Source organism: Sturnira hondurensis, unplaced genomic scaffold (genome assembly GCF_014824575.4).
Source record: "Sturnira hondurensis isolate 20B ecotype Veracruz unplaced genomic scaffold, ASM1482457v3 Scaffold0018728, whole genome shotgun sequence".
NCBI classification, from domain to species: Eukaryota; Metazoa; Chordata; class Mammalia; order Chiroptera; family Phyllostomidae; genus Sturnira; species Sturnira hondurensis.
The window spans coordinates 2,453,727-2,475,337 of NW_028091359.1; the positions used below are offsets into that span (position 1 = coordinate 2,453,727).

At 35.0% G+C, this 21,611-nt stretch overlaps 1 protein-coding gene across 6 annotated transcripts in view; it reads left to right on the forward strand.

Moving 5' to 3' along the window:
- Positions 1–21,611, forward strand: part of BCAS3 (BCAS3 microtubule associated cell migration factor) — a 494,341-nt gene that overhangs the window by 118,951 nt on the left and 353,779 nt on the right. For all 6 annotated transcript variants that reach the window (XM_037069813.1, XM_037069810.1, XM_037069814.1 and 3 more), the window contains exons 10-13: positions 331–407; positions 3,562–3,645; positions 10,926–11,096; positions 18,458–18,551. In XM_037069813.1, coding sequence (XP_036925708.1) covers positions 331–407; positions 3,562–3,645; positions 10,926–11,096; positions 18,458–18,551 — 426 coding nt within the window. The remainder of the gene's footprint in view (positions 1–330; positions 408–3,561; positions 3,646–10,925; positions 11,097–18,457; positions 18,552–21,611) is intronic.

Genomic DNA, 21,611 nt, shown 5'->3' on the forward strand with positions numbered 1-21,611 from the left:
GAACTTGAAATGTTTCTTCTTAGCTTTTCTCTTGTTACATGAATAGCTGCGTAAAATGCTGGGGGCGGGGGGTTGTCATATTTTTTTTTTACAAAAAGTTTTTACCAGATTTGTTTCTTATTTGAAAAAAGTCAAAACCAAAGGGAAACTGTATAGGAGAAAATAAAGAACCTAATCTATTAAAATAATAGCTACTATTATGAGGATTTTATGTGAAACTTGAAAAAATTTAAAGCATTTGTTTTGTCTGTTTCAGTGGCATCAGAATATGGTGTATCAACAGAAAATTTATTAAGAAATTTCTCAATATTGCTTTTTGAAAATTTTCAGGCTGCTATCCTTGTCCAGGGCCCAACATGAACCCCATTGCCCTTGGGAGCCGCTGGCTTGCTTATGCAGAAAACAAGGTAAGGCATGGCCCACGTGTGGGTTACTGGCAATAGACAGGTGTTCCAGAATTTTTCCAAAGTGATTACCAACCAGTAATGAACTTTTAATTTACTGGTTTGTTTTCTTTGATTTGGCTTCGGTTTTAGTTGGACTCCCAATAATTGTCTTATATCCCTTGTTGCTCAAGATCAGTATTTAGATGGAACCTTAATTTTCTGTGCTTAGTTTTATATAGAGAACTTTACTCCATTAATCTTAAAGCACAGAATTGGTGTTACCAGAGCTGATTCTATGGAGCTAAAAGTCAGGAGTCAGGAATGATGTCTGTCTTTATTGGCAGATTGGGAAACTGAGGCATAGAATCATTTAATTTACTGTAACTACTTGTCTATAAGTAAAACTATAAATGAGAGTTCAAAACATTTGTCTTAATAATTAAATCACAGATGCTCACATTTTGTTGAATTTTCCAGTAATCGATCAATTTCAATGATCTGTTAAGGTCATCATAGTAAGTGAGGATATTATATTTATATACTGAAAGTTTTGTTTATGTCCAAATGAAAGCAAAAGGTATATTTGAATTTTCAGAAGGAAAAAGTGGCCCTGGCCAGTGTGGCTCAGTTGATTGGAGCATGGTCCCGTACACTGAAATGTTGCAGGTTCCATTCCCAGGGAGGGCAAGGTTTCAACTTAGATCCCCTGCTGGGGAGCCTATGAGAGGCAACCAACCAATTGATGTTTCTCTGTTCCAATGATATTTCTCATACTTTTTCTCTTTATCGCCCTCTCCCACTGTGTTTATATTTTCCTTTCTTTCCAAAGGATTGCATAATATATGTGCTTTTTTGTACATTTTTCACTTACCAATATTTCCTGTAAATTAGTCCATTTAATAGAGTTTTGCACTATAGGAATTTCTATTTTGTCTATAATTTTGAATCGAGTTGAAAATATACTTTTCTAATGAATCTAAGCTTTAAACAAAAATTTCTGGGTTAATTATGTAGAAAGGCTGACTCAGAACTTAGTTTTAGTTGAATGGAGAATGTGACAGTATTGCTTGTTTTCACATATTTATCCCTGATTATTATAATTACCTAGGGCAGAAGAAAGATGGTGTTTCCATGATAATGTCTTTCCTTGCACCTGTGGGAGGAGGCAATAGAGGGATGGTTTTCGTAATTCTTTTGAATGTGAATGAATGAATGAATGAATGAGTGAGTGAAATTCTTTTTATTAACCAAAACAGTCATTTTCAAATTTCCTATTTTTCCTTATGTGAAGCCACATTTACTGATTACCTGTCATTTGGAAAATTCCTCACTATTGACCTTGAAATCTACTTAAGCAACCATTCAATATAGCAACTTGACATCTGACATCAGGCTTTTAAAACTATTTCCTTTTAATATATGTATTATTATTGCTTTGAGGGGTTGTTTTTAAATACATTGTCAGTGAATTAGAAAATTTTGATTATAGAATAAAATAATAAAAGCTTCAAATATTAGTCTTTATCAAATTACCTGGTTTTAAATTATGTAAAGCATTTTTTGTTCTTATATTTTGGGAGAGGTAGATTATTTCTGAATCTAGGGCTTGTAGTAATTCAAAGCAAATACTCTTTTATTGCTATTTCTTTCTTTTTTTTAAATATAGTTTATTGATTATACCATTACAGTTGTTCTTTTCCCCCCTTCATTCCCCTCCACCCGCACACTCNTGACATTGTATGTGGGGGCGGGGTCAAAGAGGGACAATGGCTTCCCTCCGGAGCCTGCCTCTGCGACCCCCACCAGCACCGCAGCCACCACCGTCACCAGGGTCACGCGCCCCACTCCACTGCACGTGAGTGTGCCACCACTGTCAGCCCTCCACCACTGGGTTCGCCCCCTGGGGCCTGCGTGGTCCGTCTCACTGTGCGTGAATGTGCAACCTTGGTCAGTCTGCCCCGCACCCCGACTAGGTCTGGGCTGCCTGCGCTCCTAGGTCTGTCCTTCCTGACCCTGCTCCGCTGCTGGCTCTGCCTCTCTTACCATCCCCGTTGAACGGTTGGTAGCTGTTGGACTTCCGTATAATTCGGTTTTCTGGTCTCTGGGTGTGTCTTAGTTCTCTGAAACTTTTGTTGTATCCTAACTTGGTTGTGGGAGAAGGCACAGTGTTTCCACCTATGCCTCCATCTTGGCGGAAGTTATTGCTATTTCATTAAAAGTTTAAATATGCCCCGGCCAGGTGGCTCACTTGCTTGGAGTGTCATCTCATATATCAAAAGGGTGTGGGTTTGGTCCCCAGTCAGGTCATGTGTGGAAGGCAACTGATCGATGGTTCTCTCTCTCCTTCTCTTTCTCTGTTTAGAATTAATAAATATATCTTTGGTGAGGATTAAAAATAAATTCAAATGTAAAAATTTGTCTAATTATATATGTGCGCATTTATTTATTTATTTTTACTTAATTTATGAAATATAGGGAGAGTGCAGAATTTAATCCAGGTTTATTGCTCAGCACATGAGAGAACCACCCTTGTCAAACTAGTGATTCGTTTTGAACATTGGCAGGTTGATTTATTTACATCAGGCATGAACGAGGGCATGTCTTTTTCAATGTAGTGATAGAACTAGTAAGCCCTCTGAAGTGGATAGCTACTATATGTGTCAAAGTTGATCTGTGCATAATTTGTGCCCCTTTTTTACTGATACAATTGAAAATGACAATATAGCACAATCCTTTGTCTATTTTTTCAAGTTTCCTTTTGCAATCTTAATGAAGGAATTAAGAGGACAAAACCTCTAATTTGCTAGCCTATTAAATATTTAGTGTTAGGAAGTCATGTCTAAGTCCTTTGATTATGTTTCTAAATTTTATTTGTGGATAGGCAGCCAGAGCCCAAATTCTACCATTGGGAGTTTATGAACTCTTAAAGATTATTCATCTCGTAACTAAAAATTGTATTTGTGCATGAAACGGCCCGAGTGGAACCAGCAGATTATAAAAAGGCTAAAAGTGCCTGAGCATGGCTTTTGGCTGTTTGTAAGAAATACACTTGTACAAACCTTCCCACCCACCACCATCATTATGCATGGTAAATAAGCTCTATCCTAATACCTTGTAGATTTAAACAGTTTAGTAGAAATGACTTTCTGGTTTCTCTCTCGCTCTTCTTTTCCAGTTGATTCGATGTCATCAGTCCCGTGGTGGAGCCTGTGGAGACAACATTCAGTCTTACACTGCCACAGTCATTAGTGCTGCCAAAGTGAGTATTCAGTAGTCTCTGGGAGTTTTGATTGTGTGTAGTAATTATCAAGTTTCTTTGCTGAATTGAATCGAGATTTTCTCTTTCATTTTCATTCACAAGTGTAATAAACTTAAGAAGGAAGACAAGACTTATTTTGTCATCCCATGAGAATTGGTGACTAAATGATTAGGTTCTTAATTTCTTAAGAATCATAAACAGTACTTTATTTTCTATTGTAATGATTATAGGGTTTGTAGTTACCTAATTTTAAATATTTAAGTCTGCTAGCTAGATTAAAGTCTTATGTAATTATTTCCACTTTTGAAAGAAGCTGTGTTGTAAGTAGTAACTTTTGGACTTTTTTTGGTCTGATTTGCATTATTCTACCTATACTTCTGTTCCTTTGTGTCTTTGAATGTTTATGAATTGTTTTGACATAAAAAATCGTATTCCTTAAGAAAACTTGAGTCCAACCCCTGACACATTGAAGGATCTTGTCTGCCGCCTGCACATTTGTCACGTGAGTTCCTTTTGTGCATGTGTGGTAGGGTTCATTTTGATGACGGCTCGTAAACTTTGTGCTGATTATAAGGTATTTTTATAATCACTATCCTTTTGAATTCTGAAGTATACAACAAAACAATTCTAATAATAGGGATGACATACTGAATCTAAATGACAGCATGTAATAAAAAGCACAGCTATTCAGAAAAGAACAACAGTTTAAAGCAAACCACAGGGAGAGAATCATAGGTCACACTGTTTTTATGTAAAACAAATACAAAAATACTTCGAGACTGATCACAAATGCTTACATGATGTGCTTTAGAATGTGCTCCTTGATTTGATGAGGAATTAAATATTTTTAATTCAAAAGCTAAATACTGAATGTCTTTAGGCTTTCAGCACTATATATTTTAGGAATCTTTGTAAAAATTGCTACTTCTCTCCATTGTGTATGCCAAAATTATGGTGGTTATTTCAATGATGAGAAATCCGAGACAGCAAATAGGAAGCAGCAGTGTTAATCAGTTTATAATAAATCCGTTTCTGAATTATTAGATTCTTTTTAGACTTATCTGTCATACACTTGCATTAGGATAGCTCATTGTATTGTCGTGTTGAATAATTTTCAGTTATGTGATGGAGGATAGTTTTTCAGCTCTTCTTTTCTGTAATTATTTTTTTGTGTGCCTGCATAAAAGAATGATCTGCTTCATTCAGTAACTGTTAAGCTGTTTAACTGTTAGCTGAAATTGGACTTGCTGCAATGAGACTAGACTGCATATGCTTTGAAAAGAACAAGGCTGAACTTCCTACTTTTTACACTCCAATATAGCAAACTATGAGGAAAATACATCTGTCTTCAACATTTAAACTGGAAAAAATGACATCAGTGATGAGACCCTCCAGTCAATTTCCAGTAGACAGTCTCCAATGAAATTAGTATTAATTGAAGTTCATTGTTAGCTCTGGCAATGTGTAAAATCCTTCCATTTGCACTTGAATAAAGTGATTAATGTTTAATTTTTGTTAATTGCTTATGCTTGATTTTAATGGTCATTCATGTTCGTGTTTGTAAATTTATAAAATGTAGGAAAAATATAACCATGAACATGTCACCCATTTCTTTTATAATTTTTTAATTAAAATGTTTTCCAATTACAATTTACATTCAATATGATTTTGTATTATAGCATGGTCAGGTGGTCAGATACTTTACCAAATGTTCCTCTTGATACATCCAGTGCCCACCTGGCACCACACACAGTTTACAATATTATTGTCACCATTTCTTGAAAGTCTTCACACAGTCAATTCAATCATATATTGTACCCTGCTCTTTGAACTTACTAACTTAAATATCATGAGATATTTTTGAAAACATTTTTTTATATATGTTTATCTATGTACTTATAGACTTTTGCATTAGAGAGCATGAATGTTTTGAGATGAAAGAAAATACTGTCAAATTATTTTTCTAAAAGCCTACCAGAAACAGAATGAGTCTTGATTTCACTTGGATATTTTATTTAGGAAAGATTGTAAAGTTGGGATGGTTCCCACCCCGACCCCTGATGGTAATTTCTCATAGTAAGTTGTTAGATATTAGAAAGTTTGTGGGTCATTTTGCCTTCTGAGGTACAAAACAGTTGAAGGTTTACATGGTAAATACATGAAAATTTCAAGTACTTCTCCACTTATAAATACATCCTTTTGTCTTTTTAATAATTACTTTATATATTATACTCCTATTATATTAGTGTATTTATTTGTGAAAATACATTATGATATACACTTATAATTCCTATAGTGGTATTCCTTGGGTGTTAAAATTTCCCAAGAAAAGAAAAATCTCACAAAGATATCTTCATACCCAGAAACCTCCGGAGAATTCTAACATTTGAGAATAAATTAAAGCAATATTAGAAATATTCTTCAATAGAATAAAATAGTCCAATTGCATCTAGTCTTGTTTTATGATGCCAGATTACCTTGATACAAAAACATGACAAGAACATTATGAGAAGGGAAGACCATGGTCCTGTCTTTGCTCATGAACATATGTATGAAAAATACGTATGTTGTAAACAAAAAGCTAGCAGAAAAAAAGAAACAGTATATGATAAGGATAATGTGGCATAATCCATTTGGGAAAACTGTACACTGTAAGACTGGTTTATTACTCAAAAATCAATTAGTGTAATTTGCCATATTAACAGATTAAAGGAAAAAGATATGATTATCTCAATTTATGCACAAAACAAATTCAATAAAATCAAACATATGCACTGATGAAATATTTTAGTAAATAGTAATAATTTCTGATTCTCTAGAATTCCATTTTTTCTAATTATAAGATTGTTTAAATATAGTAAACATGGTTATTTTTAAGTATGTTTCTGATAATTCCAGTGTCTGGTTCTGTTTTTCAGACCTGACTACTTGTTTACCAAAGTTGATTTCAAAAATCTTTAGAAACAATTTTGAGATTGGGATGATACCAGAATTCTGCAGCGCTCGCTATTAGTCCTGGACCATCTTAATCTAGTTTCAGGGATTGAGATTACTTAAATTATTTAAATAAAGCTCACCTGAAATAGTTCTGAGAGTGTGATTCCTACAGGATCACTCATACATCTACTGTATACCCTTTTATGTTCCATCCCAAAGCATGGAGTGATGATCATCAGGCTTGAGCACCTTGAACAAGGCCAAGTAGTTCCACAAGTCTATCAAACACACCACTCATTCTCTTAGCAACTCTCTCTAGAATCATCAGATGCTGGTAGGACTAAAATATCCTGTTTGTATGCATGGGTTTCCTTGTTCTCTTGGTTTTAGAGCTAGTGACTCTTCACTATCTTGTTAAATATTCAGTACCTTCAAACAGAGTTTCAAAAAAATTTCTCCTCAGTTTTACTCCTTGTTTTCACTGGGGGGTTAATCTAATTTACCTAGACTGTCATTGAAAATGGAAAATAAAATTCTTATTATTTTCTACCATTTTTATCACTTCTATGTAAAATAATGTTTTTGGAGATATAACATGGAAATCATTTTAAAAAGGCAGGTAGTATGTGCTTCTTGAGAAGATGCTTGTCTTAAATTCACATTCATTTCATGATTGTATCACTTTCTCTGAAAGAGTAATTAATATTTTTCTCTCTGTGTTGGCAGCTTCTTATGTCACTTCATAGAGGGCGCTTAACCACTTTGTTATACAGAAGGGTTAATTTTTAAATGTTTACTTTTTTCTCTTACTATATGATCAGTATAAGTATGTTCATTGTATATGTACTTGGATCCCCTCCGGCAATACCCTTTTTCACAATTTCTGGGTTTTCAAGTAGCACTTAAAATTAATGTTCATATTTTCAGATCTTTCCCTTTGAGTTTTGAAATAGCTTATTTGTCTTTCCTTAAGAATATGGCAGTGATGAATTCTCTGTGGTGGTGATAAAGGAAAAAATTAATATTGAAATTATTCAAGTTGGATTATTTTGATACATTTATAAAATCTTGTTTTATATTTTCTGGTTACAACTCTCCTGCTTGAGGTTTCCTTTTAGTGAGTTTTAACCCCAGTGTGATAAATTGATTTAATAAAAATGCCCCTATTTTCGCCTGTTATCTGATAACTTCTTAATGACAACTAACAGGTTTTGTGAGAGCAGCCCCATTAACACTAATGGACAGGGAGGACAACTGATATGGCAGGAGAAAGGTTGAAGATGACTAGTGACCCTTTGGCAAATCTGTCTGCCACAGAACAGAATAAGTTCGGTGCTGATTAGAATTTTTGGCCATAGTGGATTATCTCACCTCTGTTATAAACTTAATGTTCAGTTTTTGTACAGATAGTTCTGTGACTACTCTTAAGATTATTTACGTATGTAATGAGCTTTTTAATTTAGATAACTCAGGTTGAGAGGACACTCCTTCTAAATTAATACCTCCAATTGGCATAATTAGATTTTTTTATTTTCAACTTTTCTTAGCCTCCACCCATTTTTGTATGTATTTGAGGAAATCGTCAGGTATACACATACCATATCTACTAAAATGTAGTGAAAAGGCTGAGAACATAGTGAACTGACTTAGATATGTAAATATGCTATGTAAAAATTATTAAATAAAATGACACAATGCTTCTGGACACTAGTGCTCACTGATGTGACATGGAAACAAATTTCTGCTAGAAGCAAAGGTCTTTACCAATATGGAAAGTGTCTAGCACGCCTCTCTCACCTCCTGCATCAGCCCTTATTTGGAAGTTAGTGAGCTATTATAGATAGTACTATCTTGTCACTTACTACCCGAAGTGCAGATTTGATGATTGTTAAATTTTAATAAGATGACCCCACTGGTGGTCATTATTTTTTTTATGAGAAATAGCTATAACTCTTCATGTAATAGGAGCATTTGACTAATATATATGCTCCCCTGCCCATACTGCTTTCCCCCACCCTGGCTTTTTTCTGTATTCTTTTGTATAAACTTTCCCGTTTATCTTGTGGTTTGCTTTGGTACATTGTTTCCCACTTTCTATATGCTCCAGTTATTTTAGTTTATTCCTATTCATTGGTATAAGAGCATGAAATAATAGGCTCGAGGGCGAATGGGGAAGATATACAAGCTAAGACTTTAAATCTGAAAGGCATTTCTTTGATAAAGGGGTAGCTCCCTTTAAGTGGGAGCATCTCCATTAGCATTAATGGAGTAAGTACATCAGCTGAAGCATCTCAGAGGTTAATAAGGCTTCCTGGCCGGCTTCTGACATCAATACACTGTGGCGCCTGATTTTGTTGGTCCTTCAGAGGCTTTCTTGACAACAATCTAACAGACTCTGTGTAAGTCATTTCTTGTGAATTATTGAAACAAATGTTTGGCTGCTAATTGAGGAATGCTACTGTGTTTTATAATCATTGCAGTTTGAGTTTTTTAGCACTAAACAAAACAGTTATAATTGATTTGTGGCTTTTTCCTGGTTTCAGTCAGCTGTAAGTTATATCTTTTTGCTTGAATTTAGCAAATGGCTTTGCTGGTCATTTATTTAAGTATTTATTAAGATACACTATTATGGTCTTCATCCCCCACCCTTCCCCAGTCTGTGTGTGTTCTGAATTCATGAGGTGTGAGATTACAAGTAGTAACAGGAATAGATTACAAGGAAACACTGATAGTGGTTAAAACCACGCTTTGGAGATAGACCAGTTTTAAAGATCTGGCTTTGTCATTGGCTAGCTGTGTGAGCTGCTGTTTTACGTAACTTCTGTGTAGCCTCAGTTTTTTTCTTACACTCGGGTGTTCTAGGAAATCTGTAGAGATCATTTATGTTTAGAGTCTTAACCAGTCCCAAGTTCATAGTAAAGGTTCCATAGAACTTATCCACAGTAAAATAATGCATAATTTACTAGTGTTAGTTATATGGTGTCTTAATGGAAAATTCCTGTGGAAAACACATTTCCTTCCTAAAGTTCTAATCTGATTGTTTAAAACTCATTTATTTCTCCATAATTATTTTCAACGGAGAGTTGCCTTACTAAAGATTAATTTGAAGTATTTTAATAAAGACTTTTTTTCACTGTGTGGGAGTTGGAAAAATTATTTCTGAATGTGTGTCTGTTATACATAGTTTTTGATATATCCATGTAACCAGACTACTTTTTTTGACTCTAATAACTAGATCTTTTTTCAATGTTTATCAATCACCTAATTTTCTTTTTCTTTAGCTTTCATCTGTTCAGACAAAAAAAAGAACTCCAAACATTAATTTAATGTGTAACTGCTCCTTAGTGCATATGAGTGTAATCAGATGACTTTCCTGTAAAATGAAAAATACTCACACCCAGTTACTTTTGTCTATTTGCTTTAAAGGAAATGGAGCTTAAGTGTAATTGTAAAGCATCTTAAGTTATCTTTTATGGAAATTGTCTATCAGAAGCATTATATTGAATTGTTTTCTGTTCTCAGAGAGAAAAGAACCTTCTTTGCTAATTTTACATGATATTTCATTCATCTGGAAATGAATATGCTGAATGCAGACTATATTTTTCACATGCTAAATCTTTATGTATAATGTTGTGTAACAACATATTATAGATTATCATTGGGAATGTGGCCTTGTTTTCACATAGGGATTTTACCAACATTCTAGTCTTTTTCATGCTAAAAGATAGGTTTAAAATTAGATTTATAATTCAAAAAATAGAATATCATAGTTCCTACTTCTTACCATGTCACATTTTAACGTATAGGCATTAAAAAGAGAGGGAAGATAATTTTTATAGAAATATAATTGTGTCCTCATGTGAAACAAATCTTTTTTTTTTAAAGATTTTCTTTATTTATCTTTAGAGGGGAAGGGAAGGAGAGGGAGAGAAATATCAATGTATGGTTGCCTCTCATGGGTCCCCTGCTGGGAACTGGCCTGTAACCTAGACATGCGCCCTGACTGGGAATTGAACTGCGATCATGTGGTTCGCAGGCCCGTGCTCAATCCACTGAGCTACACCAGCCAGGGCTGAAACAAATCTTTTAAATTATTTACCTGAGGCTTTACTCCTACCACGCTGACTCTGGGACTCAACTGATGCCATCCACTCCAAGTGATACTGAATTTAAAGTCCCGTGAAAACTTGGACTAAATTTCGGTGACAGTTTGCAGCTACACATAAGGTTGTAAGAAAATACAGAATTGAATGCATAGGAGAATTTAACAAAAATGGGAATTTCTATTTAGAATCCAAATAGTGATACCAAGTTATTTATCAGTTTTATCTTTCATTGTTTAGACTCTGAAAACTGGCCTGACGATGGTTGGGAAAGTGGTGACTCAGCTGACAGGCACGCTGCCTGCAGGTGTGACAGAAGACGATGTTGCCATCCACAGTAACTCGAGGCGGAGCCCGTTGGTCCCAGGCATCATCACAGTAATAGACACGGAAACAGTTGGAGAGGGCCAGGTAAGAACCTCTGACACACGGAGAGTCCACTTTTTCTAGAGGACGGGCTGACTGACAGTGTCATTCGGGGTCAAGATGAGCCAAAATGTATGTGGCCTTAAAGGTGGTTAATTTGGATGTCTAGAAATTGAAGTTATTTTGTGTTAAATTTTCCCTCCTGACAAAATGATGAGTAATATATTGAAACCTGTTATTTCAGATTTTATTAATGTATCATACCTGAGGGTAAAATTGAGGTTCTAAGTGATTCTCTTGTTATCTCTTCATCAGGACATTTGTTTCACGAATAAATAATTATATATATATATCTTTTAATTGTTCTTTTCATAATAGTATTTATTTTAAGTAGTATTTGTTAGTATCTGAACATAAATCAGAAGATTAATAATATTAATCTTTGAGGTAGATGTTTATTCAAAGAAGTAATCAACAGGACCATAAATATTTAGGGGAATCAAAAAAAATTTTACTGTGATAGTTACAAGTGACAATAATATGAACACTATCAAACATTATTACAAATATGAAAACATACATGAAATCTCAAAGTATATGTTAGAATATGAACATGGTAATAGCTAATTATAAAATTGTGTATCTCGAGATAAAACAAATTTTTGAAATGTACGTTCAGAACTGTCTAGAACAAGTGACTGTGAAAGTGGAAAAAGACATGCTGGCATTTAAATCCTGTTGATAAGGAACCAGTTGCGTTTAGTGTTTTTTTTCCTCATGTACTCATAGATATGTATTGTTTGGTATCGTAGTTTTGAATTTTAAATACATTTCTGGAAGGAAGGTAATTTTAAAATTCAGTTAGTTGTGATCATTACTATAAAGGATAATTTAATGTCTATTACTAGAATAAGATAGGAGTAGAGCAACATTTGTGAAATAAAAATTATTTTACTTTTACATAGATTATATACTGAGTTCTGTTTTCAGGACATAATGTTTAAAAACTGTGTGAGCCTTTAAAATATTAACCCTAAATATTGGATTTTTATTTTGAGAAAAATCTGCTTCTAGCATACATATTCTATCTTATTGAAAGATTTACATTTGGCAGTTACTGATGTATTAAATACTGTAGTAAGATCAAGTGGCATGTCCAAAAAAATCCGGAGTCTTAAAATTAAAAGATAAAACAAATCTTTAAAAATTTTGGGTTTTGAATTTGGCTATTGTATTTTATTTAAAATTTGTATAATGGTAATTCTCCACCTCTCCCTTTTTAACTTCGTTGTTAACCAAGTGCGTGTAGACTTGTATTCTTGTTCAACACCCTTGTCAGTGAAACGCTAGCCAACTTACTGGTTGATCGTAATGACTTTTTTAAAAGTGTGTTAATTAATTAGCTCAAGTTGATGAGCACATGCAGATGCTCTCTTTTTTAATTGGAATTAAATATATAAATCCCTTAGCATTTTATGAATGTTAAAGTAAGAATTTTCTTTTGTCCTTTGAATCTTAATTAATTCACATCCAGAGCCACCCTTTGAGAGTAGTAACATTTACTGAGAATAGTAACAGCCCTTGTCAGCATTGTCTAGTTTGGTGAGTATAAGTACATCTGTTAAACATCTAGCCTTTGTCGGCAGACAGACTTGTGGTCATTTAAAAGTAGGAAGTGTTATCTCTTACCATCTTTGGTGAAATAGAGATGTAACTCATTACTTTATTTATTGTATTGAGGTAGAGGAACATGTAAAAAAGAAAAGAATTAAACAAATTTTATAAAAAGCATAGCATTAGACTTCATGTTTTCAAATGTGTGCTCCCACACCCAGTTCTTCAGTAACTTTTTATCATTTTGAAATGGAATTCTCAGACTTCAAATAGGGGAATAGACTGTAAATTGTGGAGTTGCAAAAGTGAATTTTTCTATTATAAATTCAGTGTAAAACGTGAAACACATAAAGTTGTTTATTAGGAGATAAGAATTATAGAAATGCTAGCTTTTAAATTAGTGTTATTCAACCTGAAAGTTTATGTTTTCTGTTATTTTTTGGGTATATAATTTTCTATACATTCCTACTTCTAACATAGTCTAAATTTTAACTTGATTTAAAATTGTATTATTAGACAAGATAAATTGATATTCAATATATGGTAAGTTGTTATTTATAAATAAATATTCTTTAAAGCAACAAGATTTCCTTTGTGTAATATTGTTCTCCTTTCGTTTATTAATGTGAATCTGTTTTTTGTCAGGAAGACATTTTTGTCTCTGACAAATAGTTCAGTTGGGGTTCATGGATGTTTTCAGGTTATGCTGGATTGTATTTAAAAAACTGCCGTGGTCAACACCATAGATTTATTACTTTCAGCCCTTTTCCATTGATGTTTGATCTTAGCTGTAACCGTTTTCCTTTTTCATATGTGTTGCAGAAGCTCAGCTCAGGCTGACGTTAGATTCAGTTTTGCTGTTTAAATCCATTGAGCCTTTAATAAAGATATTTGCATGTTTACAGTGATAATATATCTATCTGATACTAAATTGATTGGTTTGATTTTTTATGGTGCAGGATCATTGTGTGGTAACTGCATTAAGGGAGAATGGATTTAATTGACTGCATTTTTATCTTTTTTACTTTCATGTTTTATTTAAAAGTGTTTCATGGCTAGGATAAGTTAAGTGGAATAGTTTGCCTTTACACACTTATATAATTGAAGTTAGTCATGTGGCAAAAGTCTCTAATCACAGAAAAATGCTTCAGACTGATGATAGAAATGGAGCTATCTCAACTTGAGTACATGTGTTATTAATAATAATTTAATTGTTCCTAGGTGTATTGTCTCTTTGTTCATATGATAAAGGCTTATTCACCTTGTATCAGTTAAAGTTCTTTGCTTTAATATAGTCATGTTTTTACTACATGTATTTAGGGGTTTAGCCTGCTTAGCTTAAATGGTAAGTAAAACTCACCTGTCCTAGGACAGCTGTATTGAAGTAGCTTTGGTTTTAGTGATTTGATGTTTTAGGCAAGGTGCTAATGCAATGGAGAGAATCCTTCTGAAAGTATCAGGTCATTATATTTGTGAAGCTCATAAAGAGAAGATTCAAAGAATTCTGTGTAGTGTTACGAGGTTTTGCTGTGCACCAAGATTAATGTGCCTTTTTCAGGAAGGCTTCTGTGTTAGTGCCATTGATTACAGCAGTGATTTTCAACCTTTTCCTTCTCATGGCACATATAAACTCATTATTAAAATTCTGTGGCATGTTAAAAAATTTGCAATAAAGGGAGTTAACATGAAATTTTTGGTTTCCCGGTGCATAGAAAAGTTATGTTTACACTGTACTGGAGTTGGTTAAGTGTACATTAGTATTATATCTAGAAAACAATGTATATAAATACATTTAAAAATACTTTATTCCTGAAAATGAGGTATGTCTACATGGCACAATAAAGTGAAGCACAATAAAGTAAGGTATGCCTATATTTGGGGACTCTGGAAGTTGAACAAAAGCTAAGAATGAAATCATAAGCATGTATTCATGAAAAGGTGCTAGAACTATAATAACATTAAAGATAATTCTTTAGCACAAAAGAGGATCAAAGGAACCAGAAATACCTGGAACATATGAAACTAAATAGCAAGAAGGCACATCTAAATCCAGTTATGTGCATAGTTACATTACCTATAACTAACTGGGCTCATGTTAATGACAGTGATTATCAGGATTGATGAAGTGTGAACTGTAATACTGCATAGAGGGAAATTAATAATCTAAATGCACATAATAGGGAAGAAAATGGTCTGAAATTAGTCTTACCTTATTCCTTAAGAGATTAGAAAATGAAGAGGAAATTATACCGAAAGCAAGAGAAATGAAGCAAATAATAAAGAATGGACAGAAATAAAATTACAAACAATGAAATATTGGAGCAAATCCAAATTTGGTTCTTTGAAAGATCAATAAAATTGATAATTGTGATGGTATAGCAAATGGAATTGTTTTCTTAATTTCCTTTTTGGGTTGGCTACTGTTAGTATAATTGAATTCAGCAAAGTTGTAGGATATGAAACTAACATTTATTTATTAGTTCTAATAAATTAATAATGAAAAGGCAACCTATAGAGCAGGGAAAGATAGTTGTAAATCATATACTTGATGAGTTAATGTATAGTATATGTAGGGAATTTCTACAACTCAACAACAAAAAGTAACCTTATTTATTAACAAATAGAACTTGGCTAGACATTTCTCCAAAAGAGATATAATATGAAAAGATGCTCAATATCACTGGTCCAACTACCAGTCACACCACAGTGAGAGATTATTACCTTGCACCTATCAGGATGAACGATATTGAAAAACCAGAAAATAAATGTTGTCAAGGATGTGGAGAAGTTTGAACTTTTGTGAGCTGTTAGGCAGCAATTATGGAAACCAGTATGAAAGTTGTTCAGAAATTGAAAAATTGAATTACCATATGTTTTAGAAATCTCACTTCTGGGTTTATATGCAAAATAGTTTCAAGCAGGATCTCAAAGATATATTTATACACCCATGATTATTGCAGTTTTATTTACAGTAATCAGGAGGAAAAAGCAATCCAAATGTCTAACAGTAGCTGAATGGATGAAGGAAAATATTGTACATACATATAATGTAATAATTTTATATAGCCTTAAAAAAGATGTACATTTTATCATGTTACATCATAGTTGAACTTGGACGATGTTGTTGTAATGGTTATAGTATTGATAAAATCATTGTAAAAATAAAGTAGGTGACTTTTCTTGTATGTAAATTATACCAGTAAAGCTTTTCACACTACAAGAAAAGTTACCATTGCCAGTATAGGACCAATTCCTGGGTTACAGATTAAATTCTTTGTCTGATTATCATGATTGTGTGTGAGTATAGTAGGATTTTACTTTGGATATTATTTATGTTAAACTTTTTCAGTTAATTACTTGCCTTGTAGAATAAATACATGTTTTTCCTAAGAATCATTGAACAGTGTACTCACAACTAGGCAAATTATATTTTATCATGCTTATCAAAAATTAAGTGGAATAAATTCGAGGTGCAAAACTATCTGACTTTATGACTTGGTAATATTTTCAAAGAGGTGTTTTGTCTATCTAAAAACTAGGTGTTAAAGACTAGAACTTTTTACTTTAAATAAAAATTTTATAGGTAATTCCTCTGACCTGTAGCTGTTTATTGGTGTTTAACCTGTTCTGCTGTTTTTCCTTGTTTTATATCCATCACGGGCATGACTTTTTCAGCAGGCCTAAACACAGTAAGAACTGTGCTTCTGTTATTGGATAAAGATTACATAGTTGGGGACTTCCACCAAGATGGAGGCGTAGGTGGAAACACTGTGCCTTCTCCCACAACTAAGTTTGAATACAACAAAGGTTTGGTGAGCAAAGACGCAACCAAAGAACAGAAAATTGAACTATATGGAAGTCCAACAACAATGAACTGTTCTACTGGACTGGTAAGAGGGGCGGAGCCAGCAGTGGAGCAGGGTCGGGCAGGAAAGATCCCCCAACCCCAGGTGCCCAGGCAGCCAGGGTAGCGTCTGGCAGACCCCGTGAGGGCTCAGGACGGCGGGAGTGAGAATTGAGACGGACCACGAAGCCCTCAGCAATGAACCCAGCAGCTGTTGACCCCGGTCGCACATTCACGAGCAGTGGGACGAATCGCTGGGCCCTCGGTGGCCGCAGGAGGCAGCAAAGGGTGCCTGCCATTGCTTTCCTTTGGCCCCGCCCCCACATACAGCATCACAACCCAGAGACTGGGTCCCCGGGCCCTGGTGAACACCTAGGGCTCTGCTTCTCATATGTAACAGGCATGAACAGTCCAAAATATGGCCCAAGAAGAACTCAAAGCCCCAGACCTGAAAATGCTAAATGACCAGGAAATAGCGAACCTCTCAGATGCACAATTCAAGACACTGGTGATCAGGATGCTCACAGAACTGGTTGATTTTAGCCACAAATTAGAGGAACATATGAAGGCTAAATTAATTGAAATGAAGGGAAATGCACAGGAAACCAATAGTGATGGAAAGGAAACGGGGACTCAAATCAAGGAGATGGACCAGAAGGAAGAAGGAAATGACCAAACAGGAAAAAGTGAAGTTACAAAAATTCAAAAAAATGAGGGGAGGATTAGGAACCTCCAGGACATCTTTAAACGTTCCAACATCCGAATTATAGGGGTACCAGAAGGGGGAAAGAAACAGCCACGAGTGGAAAACTTATTTGAACAAATAATAAAGGAGAACCTCCCCAGTCTGGCAAAGGAAATAGACTTCCAGGAAATCCAGGAAGTTCAGAGAGTCCGGAAGAAGTTGGACCCAAGAAGGAACACACCAAGGCACATCATAATTACATTAACCAAGATGAAAATGAAGGAGAGAATCCTAGAAGCAGCAAGAGATAAGGGGACAGTCACCTACAAAGAAGTTCCCATCAGACTGTCAGCGGATTTCTCAAAAGAGACCTTACAGGCAAGAAGGAGCTGGAAAGAAGTATTTCAAGTCATGAAATCCAAAGACCTACAGCCAAGATTGTTTTATCCAGCAAAGCTTTCATTTATAATGGAAGGGCAGATAAAGTGCTTCTCAGATAAGATCAAATTCAAGGAGTTCATCATCACCAAGCCCTTATTATATGAAATGTTAAAGAGACTTATCTAAGAAAAAGAAGATAAAAAATATGAACAATGAAAGGACAGCAAACTCACAATTATCAACAACCACACCTAAAACAAAAACAAACCAAGAGGACAGCTAGATCAGGAGTGGAACCATAGAAATAAAGAACACATGGAGGGTTAGCAACAGGGGAGTGGAGGAAGAGAAGGGGGGAGAAGGTACAGAAAATAAGTACCATAGACGGTAGGTAAAAAATAGATAGGAGGGAGGGCAAGAATAGTAGGGGAAATACAGAATCTAAAGAACTTGAGACGTGGTCATAAACTAAGGGGGGGGGACAGTGGGGGTGGGGTGTGCAAGGTGGAGGGGAATGAAGGGGGGAATAGAACAACTGTAATGGTATAATCAATAAAATATATTTTAAAAGATTACATAGTTGATTCTTTGTTTTTTGTTGTTGTTTGCTGAATGTATACTTCAAGAAATTATCATCTCTGTTATCTGTAGTGAAGTTAATCAACTGTTCTTAGAGTTTATATGATTGATCTGCTGTGGTCCTGTTATGTCTTTTCCTCATTCCTAAAGTGACATTCTCACCTTATTGACAAGAATAATCTGCCAATATCGTGGAAACATGTCATTTGGTCAGGGACACTGTGGTATAGCTGTGTATATCTTCAGCCTCAGTAGTTGGTGATTAAAGGTTAACTTCAATTTGCCTTCTTCCTTTTTGTAAAGGTGCTTTTGAGCGAGGATTCTGACAGTGACGGCATTGTGGCCCACTTCCCGGCTCATGAAAAACCAGTGTGCTGTATGGCTTTCAATACAAGTGGTACGTCTCCCCTTCCCTACCTCCCACCCCCCGATTTATAGCATGGATTTTCTTTTTTTACACTTGTATTTTTTAAAAATTATTTTATTGTTGTTCAATTACAGTTTTCTGCATTTTCCCACCACTCCTCCCCACCCCGGCCAAACCCACCTCCCTCCTTTGCTTCTACCCTCCCCCTTGGTTTTGTCCATGTGTCCTTTACAGTAGTTCCTGAAAACCCTTTCCCCCATTATCTCCTCCCCCCTCCTCTCTGATTATTGTTAGATTTTTCCTATTTTCAATGTCTCTGGTTTTATTTTGTTTGCTTTGTTCTTTTGTTGATTATGTTCCAGTTAAAGGTGAGATCATATGGTATTTGTCCCTCACTGCCTAGCTTATTTCACTTAGCATAATGTTTTCCAGTTCCATCCATGCTGTCACAAAGGACAGAAGCTCCTTCTTTCTCTCTGCTGCATAAAATTCCATTGTGTAAATGTACCATAGGTTTTTGATCCACACATTTGCTGATGGGCACTTAGGTAGCTTCCAGCACTTGGCTGTTGTAAATTGTGCTGCTATAAACATTGGGGTGCACAGGTTCTTTTGGATTGGTGCTTCAGGGCTCTTAGGATATAATCCCAGCAGTGGAATTGCTGGGTCAAAAGGCAGTTCTATTTTTAATTTTTTGAGCGAATTCCATACTGTTTTCTACAGTGGCTGCACCAGTCTGCATTCCCACTAACAATGCACTAGGGTTCCCTTTTCTCCACATCTTCTCCAACACTTGTTTGTTGATTTGTTTGATAGGCACCCTGACTGGTGCGAAATGGTATCTCATTATGATTTTAATTTGCATTTCTCTGATGGCTGGTGATGCTGAGCATCTTTTCATATGTCTCTGAGCCTTTTGTATGTCCTCCTTGGAGAAGTGTCTCTTCAAGTCTTTCATCCATTTTTTAATTGGGTTGCTTGTCTTCTTGGAATGGAGTTGTGTGAGTTCTTTATATATTTTGGAGATCAAACCCTTGTCCATGGTATCATTGGCAAATATGTTTTCCCGTATAGTTGGTTCTCTTTTCATTTTAATGCTGTTTTCTTTAACCATGCAGAAGCTTTTTAGTTTGATGAAGTTCCATTTGTTATTCTTTCCTTTATGTCCCTTGCTTTAGGGGACATATCAGTGACAATGTTGCTGCATGGAATGTTGAGCTTTTCCTGCTGATGTTTTCCTCTAGGACTTTCATGGTGTCATGACTTATATTTAAGTCTTTTATCCACCTTGAATTTATTTTTGTGTATAGTGTAAGTTGGTGATTGGGTTTCATTTTTTTTGCATGTAGCTGTCCAGCTCTCCCAACACTATTTGTTGAAGAGGCTATTTTTACTCCATTTTATGCTGCTACCCCCTTTGTCAAATATTAATTGACCATGGAGATTTGGGTTTATTTCTGGGCTCTCTGTTCTGTTCCATTGGTCTATGTGCCTGTTCTTATGCCAGTACGAGGCTATTTTGATTACAGGGGTCTTGTAATACAGTTTGATATGAAGAATTGTGATCCATCCTACTTTGTTTTTCTTTCTCAAAATTGCTGTAGATATTCAGGGTCATTTATGGTTCCATACTAATTTCTGAAATGTTTGTTCTATATCTGTGAAATATGTCATTGGTACTTTACTAGGGATTGTTTTGAATTTATAAATTGCTTTGAGTAGTATGGACATTTTGATGATGTTAATTCTTCCAGTCCATGAACATGGTACATGCTTCCATTTGTTTGTGTGTTTCTTAATTTTGTATAGTTTTCTTTCCTTAGTTTTGTATAGTTTTCTGAGTACAGGTCTTGTACTCAGTTTTGTATAGTTTTCTGAGTTAGTTTTGTATAGTTTTCTGAGTACAGGTCTTGTACCTTCTTGGTTAGGTTTATTCCTAGGTACTTTATTTTTCTTGTTGCTATATCAAATGGGATTATCTTCCTGATTTCTGTTTCTGATATTTCATTGTTGGTGTACGAAAATGCCTTTGATTTCTGGATATTGACTTTGAATCCCACTGTTTTGCCAGATTCACTGATTACGTCAAATAGTTTTTTGGTGGAGTCTATAGGATTTTCTGTGTATACTATTGTGTCATCTGCAGAGAAAGACAATTTTGCTTCCTCCTTTTCAATTTGGATGCCTTTTATTTCTTTTTCTTGTTTGATTGCTATGGCTTGGACTTCCAATACTATGTTGAATAGCAGTGGTGAAAGCAGGCATCCTTGTCTTGTTCTTGATCTTAGTGGGAAAGCTCTAAGTTTTTGCCCAGTGAGTATGATGTTGGCTGTAGGTCTCACATATATGGCCTTTATTATGTTTAGGAATGCTCCCTCTATTCCCATATTGCTGAGTGTTTTTATCATAAATGGGTGCTGTGCCTTATCAAATGCTTTTTCTGCATCTATGGATATAATCATGTGAGTTTTGTCCTTACTTTTGTTTATGTGATGTATTATGTTTATTGATTTGTGAATAACGTACCACCCTTCCATCCCTGGGATGAATCCTACTTGATCATGGTGTATGATCTTTTGAATGTATTGGTGGATGCGGTTTGCCGCATTTGGATTACTATTTTGTTGAGGTTTTTAGCATCCATGCTCATCAGTGATATTGGCCTAAAATTTTCTTTCTTTGTTATGTCTTTATATCTGTTTTGGGGATTAGGATGATGCTGGCTTCATAAAAAGTTTCATGTTCTTGAATTTTTTGGAATAATCTGTGTAGAATAGGGCTTAGCTCTTCATTAAATGCTTTGTAAAATTTTCCTGTGAAACTCTCTGGTTTAGGGCTTTTGTGTGTTGAATGGTTTTTGATTATTGCTTTAATTTCATCAGCTGTTATTGGTCTGTTCAGGCTTTCTGCTTATTCCTCATTCAGTTTTGGAAGATTTTATTTTTCTAGGGATTTGTCCACTTCACCTAGGTTTTCAAATTTCTTGGCACAGTGTTCTTTGTAGTAATTTCTTACAATCCTTTGTATTTCTGTGGTATCACTTGTAATCTCTCCTCTTTCATTTCTGATTGTGTTTATTTGGGTCCTTAT